The sequence below is a fragment of the Globicephala melas genome, chromosome 12, assembly GCF_963455315.2.
Source record: "Globicephala melas chromosome 12, mGloMel1.2, whole genome shotgun sequence".
Taxonomy (NCBI): domain Eukaryota; kingdom Metazoa; phylum Chordata; class Mammalia; order Artiodactyla; family Delphinidae; genus Globicephala; species Globicephala melas.
This window is the reverse complement of record NC_083325.1, coordinates 26,317,970-26,338,281: the sequence shown is the minus strand read 5'-3', so window position 1 is coordinate 26,338,281 and position 20,312 is coordinate 26,317,970. Positions and strand designations below refer to the sequence as shown.

At 47.4% G+C, this 20,312-nt stretch overlaps 1 protein-coding gene across 4 annotated transcripts in view; it reads right to left on the bottom strand.

Moving 5' to 3' along the window:
• Nucleotides 1-20,312, bottom strand: part of SLC4A5 (solute carrier family 4 member 5) — a 124,749-nt gene that overhangs the window by 20,547 nt on the left and 83,890 nt on the right. For 3 of the 4 annotated variants that reach the window (XM_060309074.1, XM_060309075.1, XM_060309077.1), the window contains 11 exons: nucleotides 19,423-19,580; nucleotides 18,902-18,989; nucleotides 17,784-17,938; nucleotides 17,234-17,419; nucleotides 15,396-15,570; nucleotides 13,417-13,550; nucleotides 12,461-12,732; nucleotides 7,988-8,046; nucleotides 5,539-5,739; nucleotides 1,945-2,058; nucleotides 366-527 (listed from right to left, as the gene is read on the bottom strand). In XM_060309074.1, coding sequence (XP_060165057.1) covers nucleotides 366-527; nucleotides 1,945-2,058; nucleotides 5,539-5,739; nucleotides 7,988-8,046; nucleotides 12,461-12,732; nucleotides 13,417-13,550; nucleotides 15,396-15,570; nucleotides 17,234-17,419; nucleotides 17,784-17,938; nucleotides 18,902-18,989; nucleotides 19,423-19,580 — 1,704 coding nt within the window. The remainder of the gene's footprint in view (nucleotides 1-365; nucleotides 528-1,944; nucleotides 2,059-5,538; nucleotides 5,740-7,987; nucleotides 8,047-12,460; nucleotides 12,733-13,416; nucleotides 13,551-15,395; nucleotides 15,571-17,233; nucleotides 17,420-17,783; nucleotides 17,939-18,901; nucleotides 18,990-19,422; nucleotides 19,581-20,312) is intronic. The other variant, XM_060309076.1, reaches the window with a different exon arrangement.

Genomic DNA, 20,312 nt, shown 5'->3' with positions numbered 1-20,312 from the left:
GAAGGCATGGATGCCCCTCTGCCTTATGGTTCCGGGTCAAAATCCCCTTGTTAGGATCTGTTCAGACTCCCAAGTTCACTGTCAGGAGACAGAGCGGGAGGGTCACTTTGGGAGAAGCAAGGAGCCGTGCCCAGTGGCCCATCCTGGGCTTGGTCCTGGTCCCTGGAGCCTCTCCGCTGGCCCTTCTGGCCTTACCCACATCTGGAGGTCACATTCTCCCCACCCCCGGAACTCCAGTCTTCTGCCCTCATATTTTGCTTCACAAATGGCCCAACATTTTGAAAGAAGCACCTCCTCCCTCCTTCATTCCTTCTGACTCTGTGGGAAGAAAGAGATTGTGCCCCTCCTCCTAGCACCAGCCTTACCCTCAGCTTGTTCTCCTTCCGGTTGACTATGACGGCCGTGATCTGCTGGTCCATGAAGATCAGGATGGTCACCAGCAGGGCGGGCAGGATGCTTACCAGGTACACCCACCATGGGTTCTTCCCAAAGGGGGCCACGAACCAGCCTCGATCAGGCCGCGTGGGCTGAGCAGAGCAAAGGAGAAGGCCCTTTTCTCTCTCCCTTGTCCCGGTGCACTTGTTGTCTAGCCCGCTCTCCCAGACTTCCCGCTATTCCCACACCTGGGGTACTTTTCAAGTGCAATCTTATCCCTTAAAGACATTAGGCACCTGCAACTTTAGAGAGACCCCGGAGGCACAGACCTGGGAAGGGCAGTGGTGTCTACAGAACAAAGGAGATGATTTGCTGCAGCCGCCATGGGCTTGTCTGGGAAACAGGGAGGTGCAGAGTCAGGGGGCATTGGTAGAGAGCTCGTGGTCACTAATTGCAAAAGATGTTAACAAGAAATGGCAATGAGGCCCAACAGCAAGAAAAAAGAAAATGATGGGCCCAGTGCCTGATGCTTTCTGCCTCTTCTCTGAGTCATCTGTCTGGGGGAGGTTATAGAATTGTCTGTAAAACACCGAACATTAATTTAGACTTGCATATTAAGAGTAAAGGATTATCTGTGCAGGAGCTGGGCTGAAGTTTACCTTTTGTTTACTTCAGAGAAAGCAGTACTTTACATTTCAAGGCCAACATGAGTTTTATGAGATGTTTAAGCTGAAATAATATTGCGAAGGTCAAGCCCTCAAAGGCAGGGAGGGTCAGTTCTAGAACCTGTACCTCCCAGTCCAGTTTAGACGGGTCGAGCTCCTTGTGAGGGAGCAGGGCTCACGCGGAGCTACAAGCAAATAGCACCAACTCTAGACTAATGGGAAATTCTGAAGCAGTGGTTCCCAAACTTAAGCAGGCCCCAGAATCTCCTGGAGGGCTTGTTAAATTCAAAGCCCTGAACCCCACCCCCAGACTTTCTGATTCCATGGGTTTCGAGTAGAGCTGATAATTTGCATTTCTAACAAGTTCCCAGATGAGGGCGAGATGCTGGTCTGGGGACCACACTTTGAGGATCACTGTTTTGTTTTTTTTGTTTGTTTTTGGCCTCGCCGCATGGCTTGCGGGATCTCAGTTCCCCGACCAGGGAATGAACCATGGCAGTGAACGCCCAGAATCCTAACCGCTAGACCACCAGGGAACTCCCGAGGATCACTGTTTTAAAGGATCATTTTCAGAAGATGGCCCAACTTGTAGACTGCCATGAGCGAGGGAATTGTAAACCTGTAAGTGGAAATCAAGGGGCTTCAGCTGGGCTGGAGAGTAGATTCCAGCACCTTCCCCATCCTGTGGCTACACAGCAGGAGTTCATCGTGGATATATGTGGTTTGAGGAAACCACTCTCTCAAAGGACCGCCCCTAGCAGGCCGTGTGGGAAGGGTGGAGCATACAGAGAACCCACGTGGTTACGTGGCTGAGCACATAAAAATTTGATCAGCATAGAGGGGAAAGGATCTGCAACTGGTGGGCAGGAGGAGAGAATGCACAGAGCAGGGGTCCTGGGCAAACCTTGATGACGCTGGGCACGAGCAGCTTGGGGGTTGCCAGGCCAAAACAGGCATCAATTCCACAGAACAGCAGGATGGAGAAAATGATGGAAAAGTCAGCTACTAGGGCCCGAACCTGCAGAAAAGAGATGAGCAAGTCAGAGAAGCTCCTGCCCACTCCAGGCAGACCCCATCCTCCAGTAGTGAAGAGGAGAGCTGCTGAGAGCTTGAGCTCCAGAGTCAGAGACCCATCTTCAGCTATCTCAGAGAGTGCCAGTCACTGTCTAAGTTGGATGAACCTGGTGACACTCCCACCCATCACTTTTCATTTCCAATACTTGGTTTTCCAAGTCCTTTGTGTTTTTACCAAACTGATGGCTCTGAAATGGTACGATCTCATTCTTCTCTGCAACACTAAATTCCAGGTAGCAACATGGCACTTTGTAAGTATTAATTTGAGGGGAAAAAAAAGGTGGTGATAAAAGAATATGACACTAACATGAATTTTATTTCATCCTTCAGGCAATAGATATTCTCAGATGCAGTCACTGCTCTGGAATTTTTATATAAAAGGCAACTTAGGGATATGATCTGGTTGGAAGTCGGAAGGAAGGGAGGGAATTTGTCTTGAGGATGCATTCGTGTTGCAAGTACACTATTTTTTGCTCAGTTTGTATTTTGTAAATCTTCCCCAAAAGTCTTTTATTTAGTCTTTACAAAATATTGGCAAAAATTCAATTATTCATATCAAAGATATTTTTCATCATCATTACTATTATTATTGGTAGTAGTTGTAGTAGAAAATTTATTTAAGATGGCTTTAGAAGAGTGTGCATGTGGTTTCTGTTAGAAGAGCATTGCTAAAAATCTTCCCAGTGCCCCTCCTCACTTCATAACTGTTGCTTACATATGCAAGTGCTGTTTTGATTAATAAATTCTTTATTCTAGCCACAAAACAGTTAGAAATGAAATTAAAATAGCAGTTAGCATTTACAATAGGTAAAAAATTAAAAATCAAGTACCTAGGAATAAATCTAATCAAAAATGTGCAAGACCTCGGGCTTCCCTGGTGGCGCAGTGGTTGAGAGTCCGCCTGCCGATGCAGGGGACACGGGTTCGTGCCCCGGTCTGGGAGGATCCCACATGCCGCGAAGCGGCTGGGCGCGTGAGCCATGGCCGCTGAGCCTGCGCGTCCGGAGCCTGTGCTCTGCGGCGGGAGAGGCCACAACGGTGAGAGGCCCGCGTACCGCAAAAAAAATAAAAAAATAAAAAATGTGCAAGACCTCAAGATCAAAACCTACAAAATATTATGGAGAGAGAGGAAAAAAAGACCTTAATAGGGACTTCCCTGGTGGCACAGTGTTTAAGAACTCGCCTGCCAATGCAGGGGACACGGGTTCGAGCCCTGCTTCAGGAAGATTCCACATGGCTGTGGAGCAACTAAGCCCGTGCACCACAATTACTGAGCCTGCGCTCTAGAGCCCATGAGCCACAACTACTGAGCCCGTGCACCACAAATACTGAAGCCCGCGCACCTAGAGCCCATGCTCTGCAACAAGAGAAGCCACCGCAATGAGAAGCCCTCGCACCGCAAAGAAGAGTAGCTCCCACTCGCCACAACTAGAGAAAGCCGTGTGCAGCAACGAAGATGCAACGCAGCCAAAGATAAATAAATAAAATAAATAAATAAAAGACCTTAATAAATGCAAGGTATACCATATTCAAGGATTAGAAGACTCAGAATTTGAGAGGTGTAAATTCTCCCCAAATTGACATTTAGAGTCAATATAATTCTATCAATATTCCAATAAGTTTTTATTTTGGTGAAATTTAAGATTCTAAAATTTATGTGGAAATACAAAGGGCCAAGGCATTATTGAAAAAGAAGGACAAAGAGGGCAAGTTTGGTCTGTAAGATATACAGACTTATTATTAGTTTTAGAAATGAAGACTGTGATATTGGCATACGAATAAATCAGTGAAACAGAGTAAAGAACCTTGAAACAGATCCCATCACATGTGAACATTTGATATATGGCAAGGGAAGCACTGCAGAGTAGTGGGAAAAGGATGGTCTTTAAAAAAAAAAAATAGTGCTGGCAGGGAGATCAGCTCAGTGCTTTGTGAGGACCTAGACGGTAGGATAGGGAGGGTGGGTGGGAGGCTCAAGAGGGAGGGGATATATGTATGCATATAGCTGATTCACTTTGTTGTACAGCAGAAACTAACACAACATTGTAAAGCAATTATACTCCAATAAAGATGTAAAAAAGAAAAGAAGTATAAACATAATGTACACATGAAACTTATATAATGTTATAAACAAATGTTACCTAAGTAAATAAAATTTCCTCTTTAGTTTGTAAAAATAAAATAAAATTTTAAAGTGCTAGAACAATTGGCTATCTAAATAAAAAACAAACACTTTCTCACACTATATGTTAAAAGCAATTCTGGTAGATTATAGATTTAACATGAAAGGAAAAACAATGAAGCTTTTAGAAGATACCATAGGAGAATATCTTCTATCCAATATTTTCCTTGAGGAAAAATTGGATATATTTGATTACAGTGAAGCTAAGAATTTCTATTAATCAAAAGATACCATTAAGAAAGTAAAAAGGTCAGTCATAGAGCAGAAGATATTTGCAACACATATGATCACAAAAATGTTTCTATCCAGAATATATAAAGAGTTGCAAATTGGAAAGAAAAAGACAGACAACCCAGATGAAAATGTGCAAGAGATTTAAACAGGCTCTTAAAAGAAGAAAGTCAATGGTCGTCTAGAGTCTGTCATACAGAGTGAAGTAAGTCAGAAAGAGAAAAACAAATACTGTATGCTAACACATATATATGGAATATTAAAAAAAAAGAAATGGTCATGAAAAACCTAGGGGCAGGACAGGAATAAAGATGCAGACCTACTAGAGAATGGACTTGAGGACACGAGGAGGGGGAAGGGTAAGCTGGAACAAAGTGAGAGAGTGGCATGGACATATATACACTACCAAATGTAAAATTGATAGCTAATGGGAAGCAGCTGCATAGCACAGGGAGATCAGCTCTGTGCTTTGTGACCACCTAGAGGGGTGTGATAGGGAGGGTGGGAGGGAGGGAGACACAAGAGGGAAGAGATATGGGGACATATGTATATGTATAGCTGATTCACTTTGTTATAAAGCAGAAATTAACACACCATTGTAAAGCAATTATACTCCAATAAAGATCTTAAAAAAGATAACAGTGACTTCTTTATAAGTCACTTCTTTTAAAATTACAACTCAGTATAAAAAGAAAAAAGAAAGTCAATGGTCATATGTCCATTAAACACATGATAAGATTTTCAACTTCATTAGTCATTGGGGAAATAAAAGGAAAAAACCCACAATATACTACTAGGCTAAAGATAAAAGTCTGACAATATCAAGTGTTGTCATGGGGCTTGACAACAAGGGAACCCAGTTCTCTCTGATCCAAAGTCTGTGCTCTTAACTTGAAAAAACCTCAGTGAGCAAGTGCTGATGTGGTGTCCATTCCAACAGTTGGACCAGAACCCTCTCAGGGACTCAGTGGTGGCTTCCATGTGAACTGTCTGACTGTAGGGTGAAGTTACCTTGGTAGGGAAATACCGGCTGAATTTGAACTTCTTCAGGGTCAGGGTCATGGAGTATGTCCCGAAGAAAAGGATGAAGGACATGAGTGCCAAGTCTGGGATGAACTGGCAGGAATTCCCAAGTAGGCGCCCACCATAGTTCAAACACTCCTTTTTGCTCAGCAGGGACCAGTCCAACGCTGTGAGGTTAAGGGGGTTGTACTTGTAGACCAAGACAGGAGAGAAACAGTCAGGGCCTTCCTGGGAGGTCAGCTGTTTCCTCCCCACTGCAGTTTCCAGACAGCCCATGCACCCCTCCCACCCTCCAAGGGGCCCCAGCCCTCCTGCCCCATGATAGTGCCCAGCAACAGAGTGATGGTCCTGGGAACAGGCTGTTTCAAGGAATGACAAGCAGGAGGTTCCCTGGGAAGGTTAGGAGCTGACGTGTGCTTCTTCATTGTGTTCTAGGATGTACTGCTTTGTGAGTGAGGAGGAAAAGTGCAGGACTGGCTCCCATCTCAGTCAATCAACCATGGGTCCTGTCCACAACTCCTTCCTGGAGTGTCTCACATTTATCCTCCCCTTTCCTTCTTCTATGCACACACTTTTTGTGTGCACAGAAGAAGGAAAGGGGCTCACACCCCACCCTTGTCAGACCTCTCTTGGGTTAATCACTTCAGTCACTTGACCTTTGGTGTCCCAGATGCCTAAAATCCAGGGCACACAAAACAATTTTATATATATATATATATATATATATATATATATATATATAACACATTCCTATATATATTCTTATTTATGTTCCTAAGTATGTATAGGTACATATATTTATATATCTATATTCACACATGTATATTAATATATATGTTTCTAAGTGTAATAGAAGGAGAGTAATGTATAATAAAATTTAATTTATATTTTGAAAAATAAATGTGCAAATATTCAGGAACCTACATAATGAAGTAAACAGATGTTTGCAACTAGCCATAATGTATGTTTGTATTAAGAGAAGTGTGGTAGTTTGATATAATAACAGTCCCCAGTGGATCATGGCTCCCTGTGTCCACACTCCTCTGTGATGTGACATCAACCGTCCTCCCATCAAAAGGTGATTCCCCTTTGAATCTTAGCTGGCCCTGGGCCTGCTTAGATCAATAGACCAATAGAATGGGGATCAACAGACCAAGACAATGCGAATGCCCCCCGCAATGTAGCCGTGCCTCTACTGCCCCACTGGTCTGGCCCAACATCTCTGTCTTGACTTATTTCTCCTGATTTCCCTGTGTGATGCCCCACCCTCACTCTGTCTCAGCAGGACTGGTCCACCCACTGTCCTCAGGACAGATTTTGTGCTTTTCCTCTTGTGCCCTTCTGTCTATGCTGGTCCCTAGGCTTGGAATGTGCTATTCTCTATGGAACCAACTTTCCCAACCTTCAAGACCAGATCGCGTTCTACTTTCTCCATGAGGCTTTCTTCTCTAGTTTGCAGAGTGCGTCCTGCCTCCACTGCTGGAAGGATGCATTTGACCTATATTTGACGCACGGCACGCTCTACTTGTGCTGCCCGTTACTTTTTCAGGTTAATCTCCACATGCATATTACAAGCAGGTTGGAGGGCAAGGACCACATTTGTTTCTTAGATGTTTTTCGAACCATCACATCGCCCGCACACAGCGCCTTACACATAGTAAGTATTCATACATAGGCACTGACTGATTCCATTTTTCCTCCCTCAAAATCAGATATTTGAGAAAATCTTAGGTTAAATTGCCACTGAGCAGTCAGCTGCCTGTGCAGGGGTAAGTTAAGAGGCAAGCTTAGGGACACTAAAAGTCCGAAATTCTCCTCCCAGTACCTACCAGGTGCTACCCTTCACCTGGTTTTCTACTTCCCACCGTTAGTGCCACTTAGGCTAGGTGTCTTCTCCTGACGGCCGCTGCTCATCATTATTGGGAAAGGCAGACCAGACCAGGGGCCCTCAGAGACACGTGAGTGCAAAGGACAGATCAGATTCAGAGAGGGGGGAGCAATAATAAGCTTTCTGGGGCTGCAGGGTAGCATTGTTGGTTAGGAACTGGGAGTCCTCGGTACAAAGGCAGGGAAGAAGGCAGAAAGATGGGCGGGAAAGTTTACAGCCTTGCACAGCCCTACTTACCATTCCTCACCTCAACCCCACCCCACCCCCCCCGCCCCCCCACCCCGTCGTGTGCGTGTGTGTGTGTGTGTGTGTGTGTGTGTGTGAGGGAGGGAGGAGGGGGAGGCTTGGCACAAGGATTTAAAAAAATGAGACAAAATAGGATTTTGACAGTATATACTTAAAAATATTCATTTTCACAGCTCTGCGGGTGACCCTGGTGTGGGTATGCAGCAGGGTTAATCTCTGCAAGTCTGGTCTAAGTTTCCCAAATCTTCTCAATCTCCCCACAAACAGAAGCCCTTGCATGTCTGACATGAAGAAAGGACTTACCAGAGAAGTGTTGGTGTTGGGTGGCGACGTGGCTGAAGCATTGAATGCGGTTGTGTTCGCTGTGGATGAGCACAGGACATGGGGAAGGGTCAGCACCGGCTGAGTGGGGATCCTGCACCCCACCCCGGGCCCCACTCTTTCCCATTTCCTTCCAGCTCCTTAGAGACAAGGACTGGCTTTCATTGTGAGGGCAGCTGCACCCTTCACTCTCCTCACTTTGCTCAGGGAGGGCAAGGGTGGTGGGAGGGAGCCTGGGCCACAGCTCCGACAGTCTGGCTGGGCCAGGTTAGGACAGCTCCTGTCTGACATGGAAGGGCTGGCTTTAAAACCTGCTGCCAAGACGAGATGCTAACACAAGTGGGTAAATAATGTGCCTTGTGAATCCCTGCCACCCGCCTGACAAACGTCTGTGCTCTTAGACTTAATTCACATTTTCAAAGAACTTAAGTCTTTGCCACGCACTGTGCCAAACCCTTACGTACGTCATCTTGCTAAGTTCCTAAATCCCCAAGAAATTTCCACATTTTAAAGATGAGGTAACTGAGGCCCAGAGAGACTAAGTAACCTGCCCATTGCCCAAGGTCACGCAACTCACTCTTGGGGGAGCCGTTACCCATCCCAGGCAGGCTGGCCCAGAGCCTACACACCTCCCAGCTCTATACGACGAGCTTCCTTCCCTGCCCTGCTCCCCTCCACATACACTTCCTTTCTCTCCTGCCCTGTCCCTATGTTTTTTGTTTTTTTTTTTTTTCAGGTCAGCTGGGCCTGTAAGAACTTGTTGGGTATCTTCCCTAATCTGCCCATTAAATGCTAGCTGAGGAAAATTAAACCTGGGCCCAGGACTTGAAGGAGAATCAGGACCTCAGAGGTGCTGCTCTCAGCTGTTCACTCTGCATCCCTTGTCCACAATCCCCTGCCCCAGCCTCAGTGTCCCTAAGTGGAGCAGAGGAGGGTTCCCTTCAGGGGCCATGTGACGAGTTGAGAGGAACTGTAATCCCCTGCTTGAGGGATGCAGCCATTTATTAAAAAGGCAGCTTTGGAGGTCACCCTCTCTCTTGCTCCTGCACTGCATGCATAGAGGAGAAGGGCCAGGTTCTCCTCGCCTTCATCCTCCAAGTGAAGACTGACTAAGCAGTTCCTCTGCAGCTGATTTAAGGAGGGAGGGAGGAGGCTCAGCCAGTTTGCTAGCAATAATCTAAATGCATCGCAAACCCCATTTAACTCCTGCTAGGAACCCAGAGGGAATAAGAGGTTATTCCTGAAGCTTCCTTCAACCTCTAACAAACTGTCATGGGGTGGATGTGATCACAGGGCCCTTCTATGTTGCCTACTTCTGGGGCAGTTGGGGCTGGGAGTGGCTAAGGAATTCAGTCTTGACCTAGGGCAGAATATTCTGAGAAGTTCTACAAACCCAGAGTTTTGTTACAACTATTCTAAAGAACGCTTCACTTAAGAGAAATCAGGGACATCTGCTGCCTTTCCTCACACTACTGACCAAAAGAACACGATGCACAGTTAACAATGGAGCAGGGAAGGCGAGCAGGAAGGCTGACTCAGGGGTCCCCTCACAAATGCTACAGGACCCCCAGCTAACACTCAAGCCTGGTGAGTGTAGACGCGCTTCCATTGCCCAAGGTTGTCAGATCAGACATTCTTTTGATGTCTTCTGCTTAGGCTTTGCCATTCTTTTATATCGAGAACTTTGTGAGGTTTATCTGAAAGCCACTTTGAGATGAAGAAGGAAGAATCATAACATGGAAAATCCTAGAAAGGGTCCAAGTATCAAATATTTTTAAATTCTAGTGTTTACAAAGTGGTACTCACTTGGGATTGAAAGCAGCCAAGTCAGTGTGTGCAGCATCAATAAATAGAATACAAATCAGTTACAATGGAAACAAGATTAGATTAAGAAGCGTTCCCGAAACAAGCTCTGACTGATAAAGAGTGACAAAGAGTGATAGTGTGCCACCGTCAAACTGGGTTTTGCAGTAGCACTAGGATTAGGGAACAGTTCGTAAAGGAGTGGCCCATGGACTGGGAAAGAAACCCTCCTAGTTAGCTCCCCCCTCTCCAGTGTCCTAAACATCTAGAATTTTCCCTTTCATATTCTCCTAATCAAAACTAACTTGTCCTGTTTCCAGTTCCTTTACTCTCCACGAAGAAACTGAAAACCTAATCTCACTATGGCTAGTTGCTAATAATGACTCAGTTTAATAGAGCAGTAGTTCTCAAACTTAAGCATACGTGAGAATCACCCAGAAGGCTTGTTAATATACAGCTGTCTCTACCCCAGAGTTTCTGATTCAGCAGGTCTGGAGGGGGGTGCCTGAGAATTTGCATTTCTAACAAGTTCCCAGATAGTTCTGATGCTGCTTCCAGGAACCAACTTTGAGAATCATGGCAATAGCATGACCCAAAGGAATGAGGTGACATTAGGCACCTGGGCAAGGCCAGAGGGGACACTATTTGGAGGTAGGTGGATCCTATCATAGTTCTCAAATCCTACCTGATGTGCCCTGTTCCTAGGGAACCCCTATGTTTGGTTTCTCCTGTGGACAGATGATTCCCAGAATGGCCGAAGTTCCACATATGACCCTAGAATTTGGACCATTTCTGAAAGAAATTAAGGATGTGTACTTCCAAAAGCCATGTTTGTGGGAACGTTTGTGTTCAGTGCAATGGGTCTGTAGTCCAGAGGGTGTGAGCAGAAAACAAAAGTGCCCTGATGGGGCTTAGTCCACAGAGGTGGGATTTGCTCTACAGTGTGATGACAAGAGCCTGCAGGGAGGATCTCCTCACTCCCCTGGGCAAGCAATATGCCCTGGCTCAGGACAACAGACAGCTTCACCTACTGCTGGGTTTTAATTAAATAACTGAAAATGAATTATAGAAAAAAGAAGAAGAGAAAAAAATTGTCTCGATATCTTTACAAATTCAGAGCAGTGACAGAGGGTGAGAGGGTACAACCAAAACTATGTTCCCTGATGTCAGAACAACTTTATCCTTACAAGGCCTAGTCTAAAGTAGAGTGCACAATAATTGTGCAACAAATATTTTTGGTTGACTTATCAATATTTTTTATCAGTTGTATGCATTAAGGTGCTGAACAACACGGTAACTACTTATGTGAAATGCCAACTGAATCTGAGTATAGATATGAAAACCTCACAAGCGTTCCATGAGACTGGAAGGGCCAGCATTGATATCCTCTAGGGAAACTGACATTTGGTGTGACCTTGGGTGTCTCTGGACCTCAGTTTTCTCTGTGAGTCCAGCCTGGTGGTGCTAAGAGGTATGTGGATGGCTCTCTAGCCTCTGCTCTATAGCATCCTGGGCACTCTGAGCACGTCCCACTGAAAGCTCTTAGGGGCATGATTCTGACTGCAAAAGAGGCCAGTGGTTCAGCTATGGAAAGTCCTAACTTTACAGATGACACTTTTTTGGTCAGAAAGGGACTTCACAGGAATGAGTTGACCATTTGGTTGATTCAGCCTCCCACCCAGCATAGGGATCCTTTTTACGATACCTCTGGCAGATGGATATCCAGGTAGTGTCCAAGAAGCTTGCTACCACCCGAGGGGGCCAATACCTCTCAGTGTGGTGGCTTCCACCACTGTTAAGATATACCTTGAATTCAGCCAGCGCTTGGCTCCTGGAGATTTTGTTCTTCAGCCCTCATTCTTCATCTTATAGTTACACAGGGTGAATCTGGCCCCTCTGTGTCATGACAGACTTTCTCTCATACCTCTCTAAAAGCCTGGATAACCCCAGGTTCTCGAACCATTCTTTAATGCCTGGATAACCCCAGGTTCTCGAACCATTCTTTAATGACATAGTTGCTTGGATAAAGCCTGGATAACCCCAGGTTATCTAAAAGCCTGGATAACCCCAGGTTCTCGAACCATTCTTTAATGACATAGTTGCCAGGTCCTCCTCCACCCTGACTAGTCCTCCACCCTGGACATGTCCCCATCTGTAGGGATGTTCATCCCTCTGGTGTGAACACACTGGCAGTGATGTGTCAGGGAGAACTCATGGTGTCATGTGCTCATGGAGCTGGGAGGGACTTCAGGCTCCATCAGGTCTACCTCTGGCCTAGAGCAGGCCTCTGGCCCGAGTAGCATTTCTGACTGGTGTGGCCTCCACATTACTCCACACTGAGGCCAAGCATGCCTTCTTCCCTTCCTGGGGTATCGCTATCACTGCTTCCTCCTGACTACGACCCTGGGCTCTGGTATTGTGATCCTCATTAGAGTTCCTGTCCCCTTGATTTCCTTCCAAAAACTGGTTTAAGACCCTGTATTTGCTCCTTTGGGACAGAAAGTCCTTGGATGAACAGCCCCTCCCAAGCAGGCTCTTGCTCCTGCCTTTGAGTAGACAACGGGGTGGAGGGGAGAGGCAGAGGGGGAGTGGGTGTTAGAGGGGAGTGGGGAGTGGGTGGGGGCCTAGGGCACCTCTGGGTTTACCGGTCACCTGTGTCAGGGGCGACACACTCGCATTTGTAGATGGTGATAGAGTCAGGCTTGAAGTTCATGTTGATGGGGTAGTACTTGAAGGCACCAATCATCTTCTTAATGGCATCATAGATGAAGATGAAACTGATGAGGGTGGAGAAGCCCTCCTCAGTGAAGCGGGTGATATACTTGATGATAAAGCTGGCATCTGTGGCCACCAGGATAAGGCACTGGACAGCTGAGTGTAGGCCAATCCAGAGGCGGAACTCCATGTAGTCCAGGCCATTGCCTCTGGAAAGCAGAGGGAATCGAAGGGCCTCCAGCCCAAGGCTCTTGGCTGTGCTCGGCTCCCCAGACCCACCCTGGGTGCCTCATCTGCCCCTCCTGTGGCACAGATGCCCTCCTAGGAAGTACAAGAGGATTGGGGATGGGGACAGTTCCCGGGTGGGGTTGTCTGGTCTTTGAGAATTCTGGGAAAGGCTCCCATGGGATGGCAGAAAGGTGCTCGCACACTTCGGTTCTTACACATTTGGTAACAAACACCAGAGTGAATGAAAAACAGGGAAATTTCAGAATGACACAGCTGGAGCAGACCTTAGAAATGTTGTAGGTGAGGCAACTGAGCCCAGAGCTGCATGAGTCAGGGTATAGCCTTCTGACCTCCAGCTTGAAACTTTTTATACACTCACTGCATTGACTTTCAAGTCATAATTGCTCATGAGCAGAGCAGTGTGAATTCTCTCCTCTTGTCTTGCCTGGATTTCTCCCCATGGGCTGTGCTAATATGCACTAAGGTGGCCTAAAGGCAGATATCGGAGAGAGTCAGGAGGGACCACCTGGCAGTGCCTCCTACAGGTAAAGACAGCTTTGGTACCTTCTCACCTCACCTCCCCCTTGGGGCTCTTCCCCTACTCCAACCTTGGCATACTGTCCCAAGTGTGAGAGCAGGCACTGGGGGCCACCAGGGGCACCTACTTGCTGAAGTCGAAGAGGAGCTTCTCGAAGATGAGGATGGGCCCTGTGCTGCTGAGGATGATGAGAGGCTGTCCCGAGAAGAGGCAGAACAAGGAGCCAGCCATGGCAGTGCCCAGGAAACTCTCCATCACTCCCTGGGGGCAGGAGGAGTGTTAGGCTCAGTAGAGGTGTGAGAAAGGGGCCTCTCTGACAGGTTAGACCCCAGTTATCTCAGCAAGGGCCACAGTGCTCGTCCTTTATCCTAGGTCCTCTCCTCCTCAAATTCTGCTCCCCATCTCTGACTCCACAACCTCACATAATTGCCAAGCATCACTCTCTAATTCTAGGTCCCATGTGACTTCCTTTTGTCACCCTAGGGCCTAGAAAACAGGGCTGCCAATGGTCGTGCTTGTTCCTGTGCCCATTCTACTCCCAGAGGACAGTCCATTCATCCACCCAATCATTTATTAATTCAGAGATCTAGCAGGTGCTTTTAGAGGTCAGACCATTCATTCATTCATTCATTCAAAAATCTATTAAGGGCCTACTATGTATCAGGCATTGTGCTAGACATGGAGGACCCAGGAACAAACAAGATAATGCATCTTCATTCTAGTGGGGGATACACACAAGAAACTAGGCGATTTCCATACAGCAGAGTTTCTTAACCTCAGCACTACTGACATTTCAGGCTAGATAATCCTTTGTTGTAGGGGGCTATCCTGTGCATGGTAGGTTGTTTATTAGCATCTCAGTAGCACCTCACCTCCCAGTTATAAAAACCCAAACTGTCTCTAGATGCGACCCAATGTCTCCAAGGGGTCAAAATCGTCTCTTGTTAAGAACCACTGCCAAGAAATATGATAAGGCTGGATAAGGTAGGAGCATACAGTAAGAGTGAAGGGTTGGTCAGGAAAGCCTCCTAAGAGGTAGATACACGGAAGCTGAGAACCAAAAAATGAGCAGAGAATTGACCAGGAGAATAGGGTAAGTGGATGAGAAAGAGTGTGCCGGGAAGGGCAACAGTATGCACAAAGGCTGGAGCTGAAAGGGAGCACGTCTTTGAAGAACTGAAAGATGATCAGGATTGATGGAAAACAGAATGCAGATGAGTGAGGAGGACAGGAATCTGAGAAAGGGAATACTGGGAGATGAGGCTTGAGAGGCAACTAGGACCATGTCATGAGGGCTACTGGGGGAAGCTGGGATTTATGAGTCAAGGATGATGTGTGAATATCTGGGTCAACCATGGTGTCGCTCATTGGCTGGGGGGAGCAGCAGGTCTGGAGGAAAGGTAATGGATGCAATGTCGGCCCTGTGAGTTGGGGGATCCCAAAGGGCAGCTATATGGACATGCCCAGGAGGCAGCCGGATACTGAACCTGCCGCTCAGGAGAGTGGTGTGGGCTGGAGATAGGCACTCATCTTAATTTATCTGGGAAAGTGGGTCTTCACCTTGGTGCTCCGAGCTTTCCAGTGATACTATCCCAAAGGCCCCCAATGGAGAAGACCCTTGTCTGGGTCTCAGGCTAGTGTCTCTGCTGAACTGTTTTCCCCAGGTATACCTGTGTTGTTGTCATGGTAGACATTTCTAAAAATGTCTTAACTTCAAGCTAAGAATTTAAGGTTAGTTTTTTTAAAAAGTATGGGAAGAAGGTCACAATTAGCAACTCAATTAATTGTGCTCATTAAATTCGTTAAAGCATCAGTAGGAAAAGTATCAACTAACAAAGCAGATGATTTCCCCTTAAACATTTGTTCTATTTACATAATCTTTAAATTTGGTCTTTAGTAATATGATTTAGCTTTAGACCTTTTAATTATGCCAGCTTGTTATTATTTTTCTCAAGGGTAAAGGATTACAAAAAGTGATGGTCTGAACCTGGATGGTAGGTCAAACCCAAACCTTGGTTTTGGGATTATGGGAATAAGCTCCTTACCACTACCTGGTGGCAGCAGATTTTTCTGAGGTTTGCATGCATGTCCCCAGCTCACACACACCTGATAGTTGTCAGTGGCATCCCCCAGAAGCCCACCAAAGGTGATTGCGTTGGTAATGCAGCCGAGGTAGATGAATAGGATGGCAGAGATGGACTGAATGTGGAAGCCATCGTAGAAGTCACTTGGGAACCAGGGCAGCTTCCTCTTGACATCCAGACGCAGGCCACCGAAGAACCTGCTCAAGACAGGCCCAGATACTGCTTTCTCACCACAGACACCAGTGCAGGGGCAGGGCTCTTTACAGGAGCCTGCAGAGTCTGCAGTGAGGAGGGGAACTTGACTAGGGGTGGATGGGGAAAGGGATCTTTCCACCAGAACATTTAAGACCAGGGAAGAATTCTGTCATTAGACTGAGTTTGTGGTTGGCACCATCTCCCCTGGGAAGGGTGGTCACAGACAGCCTGGGTGGGGGAGAGAAGGCCTTATGGGAATATGTATTGGGGTAGACCTAACATTTCACAGGGAATGGAACTCCTGGGGACCATAGACGGCTATCCTCCTCACGTCCCTGATCATCCACAGGGTGCCTGTGCTTGGTAAACATAGGTGTGTCCAGCTCTAGGAGATGGAGAGATCCTGGTTTATAACAGGTTCATCAAGGGCAGATTCCGAACCTTATAACTGGTTTCCTTGCTTTGTGGAACAAACAAGTGGGGAATTTTAGGTTTAGGGAGAATGTTTACTGGGGACGCTAGTCTCCATAGCTCCTAACACAGTGCTTAGCACAGAGCAGGTTTTCTCAACCTTGGTACTGTTGACACTTTGGACTGGATAATTCTTTGTTTGGGGGAGGGCGGTCCTGTGCACGGGAGGATGTTGAGCAGTGTCCCTGGTCTCTATCTGCCAGATACCAGTAGCATCTCCCCTCCAGCTGGGACAAACAAAAATGTCTCTGAACATTGCCAAGTGTCCCCTGGGTGAGGATGGGAGTGGGGAGTAGGTAAAGTTGGGAACCACTGGCGGGCAGAGAGCCAAGGGCATAAAAAACATGACTCGTTCTCAAAGTTATGATTTACACATAGCTTTGCAGGGCTGTGTCCTTTCCTAAATTCAGATCTACCCAAGTTATTCTAAGAGCTGGCAAAGAAATGAAAGCCAGGAAAATTTTCTATTGTTTTCTTTTAAAACAAGTTTCTTGACTAGGTAACAAAAGGTTAAAAAAATTCAAAAGGTATTCTTATGGGTTGAATTATGTCCCCAAAAAAGATATATCAAAATTCTAACCTGTAACTGTGACCTTATTTTGTACATGTAATCAAGTTAAGATGAATTCATTAGGGTGGGCCCTAATCCAATATGACTGGTGTCCTCGTAAGAAGAGGAAAATGCTATACTATACGAAGACAGAAACCCAGGAAGAACACCATCTGAGGACACAGACAGAGATGGGAATGGGGCAGCTGCAAGCCCAGGAACACCAAGGACTGCCGGCTACCACCAGAAGCTACAGAGAGGCAAGGAAGGGTTCCACCCAGAATCTCAGAGGGAGATGGCCCTGCTGACACCTTGATTGGGAAATTCTAGACTCTAGAACTGTGAGAGAATACATTTCTATTGTTTAAACCACCCAGACTGTGATACTTTGTTTCCGCAGCCCTAGGAAACTAATACAGGTAACAAAGGGTGTCCTGAGAAAAGTTTGGGTTCCTCCACTAGCTTCCCCTTTCCTGCCAGATCCAGGAGGGGCTTTGAGGGCTGGGGAGGAAAAGCGTGCGTTGACCAGATCCCAAGGCCAGGAGTGGGTGCTGCTGACAGAGGTGGAGAAGGTTCCTAAATGGTGGGTGGGGAGAAGAGAAATCTAAGACAACTGGTGTCGCTGTCAGGCCTGGAGTGGGCACCTTCCTGTCCAGATGAGCTCTTCCCCGATCTCGTGCACAGTTGGCATCTCTCCATCATCCCCACTGCTCCCTCCGCCGGCCCCACTGCCGCCGCCGCCTGCAGCGCCGCCGCCTCCAGCCCCTCCGCCACTTCCCGTCACAGAGCCGTTCATCTGACCCAGCTCAGTCAGGGAGAACACGGATTTCCTGGAAGGAGAAGGGTGACAGGGGACAGTGGGGCTCCCAATCCTAGGAAGAGATCAGCACCTCCAGGACTGTCCTCACAACTCCTTTACCTTTCTAACATCATCAAATAGCTTAAAATACAGACAGAAATGCAGAGAATGATCTAGCAACACCCACACACAGATCACCCAGGTTTTACAGATGGTCACATTCAGCATGTTTGCTTCTGATTTTTTTTTTCAGAGAAATAAAGTGAGACTGAAAAAAAAAAAGTATAAACCCATGTACGCTGACATCTTTCTTTCAAATCCAAAAAAAGAAACGGACAGACTGAAAGCTCCCTCTGACCCGGCTCCCCGCTTGCCACCCCCCCATTCATACACACCTCTTGTCAGCAGAAGTCACCTTCTTGGGTGGCTCAATTCGGATATTTGGGTCCCACTCTCCAGGGGGGAGCACGATGACCTCGTCTAGAAACTCATCAATCCCCGCGATCAGATCCTCCCGATTCCTGGCCTTGTAGGCCACGTCGCTGAAGAGCTGGCAGGGAAAGAGGCAGAGGAAGAGAAAGGGCCGCTCTCTTGCTGCGGTCATCATCTCATCCACCTCCCGGGGGCACAACCACATACACTTTCAAAGAAAGTCACTTTGAGCCATTACTCCAGCTGCCAATTTGTTCTCAGTTTCTGAGATGGGAACAACGGGGCAGTTGAAACATAGCACAGTGGGGACAGTGGGACATGCAGCAAGGCGGCTCTTCCCGGACCTGAAAGCCAGGTCTCTGTATTCCAGTTGTCCGACCTGGGTTGAGTTACTTACTTAACCTTTCTGCTCTCAGTTTCCCACAGAGCGAGCTCCTCAGAAAACCCGCGCAGAGCCCAGTCGGAGAAGCTCAGGTATTTCAAATCTGTTTTAACATCCCAGCCCTTCATCTTTGGAGGGTCAGGCTGCATCGTTCCACACTGTCTCCAGAGGGTTCTTTCTGACTTTCCAGAACTGATTGGGTTGTGCTCGTGTTTAAACTCCTCTAGGCTCCCTGTCACATAGTGTCAACTCTCAGCTCTGCCTACAGGCTCCGTATAGTATATGGCTCCTCTCTCTGGTGTTACCTCCTGCTCTTGAAGCTCTTACGCTGAGCCTATATCAAACCACTTCCATCCAGCCCCTCCCTCTCCGAACCGTGGCCCTTTGCCTGGAACGCCTGCCTCCTAGGCTGGGACTCATCCCTAGCTTTAAAGCCCCCTCGTGTGTGAAGGGCCCGTTGACTGCCTGGGCGGTTAGCACATGGTTCCCTCTAGGACTGTAGGTCTATCTCTCCCACTTGATTGGTGCTCCTAAAGGGCAGTGACTATTCCCTCATTCTCGTAATCCTCACACCCTGCACAGGGTCTGGCATACAATAGGTGCTCAAACATGACTTGTTGGATAAGTGAATGAATGAAGGCACAGTGTTGGACGCAGCAGCCATGACGTTCAGGAGTACATGCTTCTCGTGGCACTTACGTCGTCTACCATGAGGGTTGCAATGGCACGGCCAATTTCATTGTAGGATTTTGCTCTCCCAGAAGGTCCCAGCAGTATGAACAGAAATCTGCAAAGAAGATGGAGGAGGAGGGGGAAAGTGAGAAGGAAAAGTAAAAGCAGGTGGAGAGAAGGATGTTTTGGCCCTAAATAGTATCCATTCTTAATTTTTTAACTGGGCAGAAACGTGTCCCTTCCCTCCTCTGAATCCCGTATTTGCTTTGGAGAGACATTCCTCTTCACTCCCACCTAAGCATCTTTGCCACGCCCTGGCATCCCAGAGCTCACCCAGCAGTGCCTCTCCCAGCTGCTGGCTACTTCTTGTTTATGATTATTTTAAATAAATTCTCTCAAATTCTTCCTGAGTCAGATTGCCATCGCCATACAGTTCCCTACTTTTCCTTCTTCGATTTAGGGGTGTCTCCAACTGCACTACTAGCTGACTGCATGGACAGCTGGCCACCCGAGGGTGGGTATGGTGGGCAGATTTCAATGGCTCTCACCTGGTGGGGACAGGCACCTCGGTCACTCCTCCCAGCATGGCTGACTGGATGAGACGCACGAAGGCAATGAATGGCTGGTCCAGGAAGTCCACCTCGCCCACGAGCACATTGGAGGCTTCTGAATCCTTGGGGATCTTCTTCATGAATTTGTTTTTCCGCTGGTCAGTGAGGGGGACACGAGATACCCATGGATACTCACGTGCAGTGGTTTCGGCTCTCACTCAGCCCGTTCAGACTACTGTGGAGCCCTAACCTTACAAAATTCTCCCAGCGTTTCTCAAGAGACTGAAGGAAATAAGCCGACACTCTCCCACAATCTGCAGATGAGGAGACTCAAAGTTGGTTAACCCCAGGGACCAATTAAGCCTTTCGTAGATGGGGAGGAACAGGCAACGACTTGACCCCCTAAGATGTTCCTTGATGGGTGAAAACCTTGTTCTACTGAAGTGTGAGTTGAGGGGTCAGAATAGAAAGTCAGGGCTTACTGGACATCAGGTCTCTTCCCCCAGCAGCAGCTCAAGCAGATGGGAGTCTCGGCCCTTACACTCCAGCTACCCAGCCCTCCCTCTCTGCCTTTACCCTGGATGGCCGTGGGAGGAATGAGACCATCCTGATGGCCAGAGTGGACACACTTTGTTTTTTCTTTACCACCAGCTTCCTGGCTGACAGGAACCCGTGGACCTGGGGGTCCAAACCTGTGAGAGGCTTCTGTGCCCCCAAGTCACCCCTAGAGGACCTCCCAGGAAACTCATAGCTTCTGAGCCTTTCCAACTGAGACTATCGAAGTACCCTCTATCCAGTCCCTCTGGCTGGTGTCTAGTCAGGGCAGGAAGGTCAAATAGGAAGAGTGAGTGGGGTCCAATGTGAGAGGTGCTGGAGACAAGCCCTCT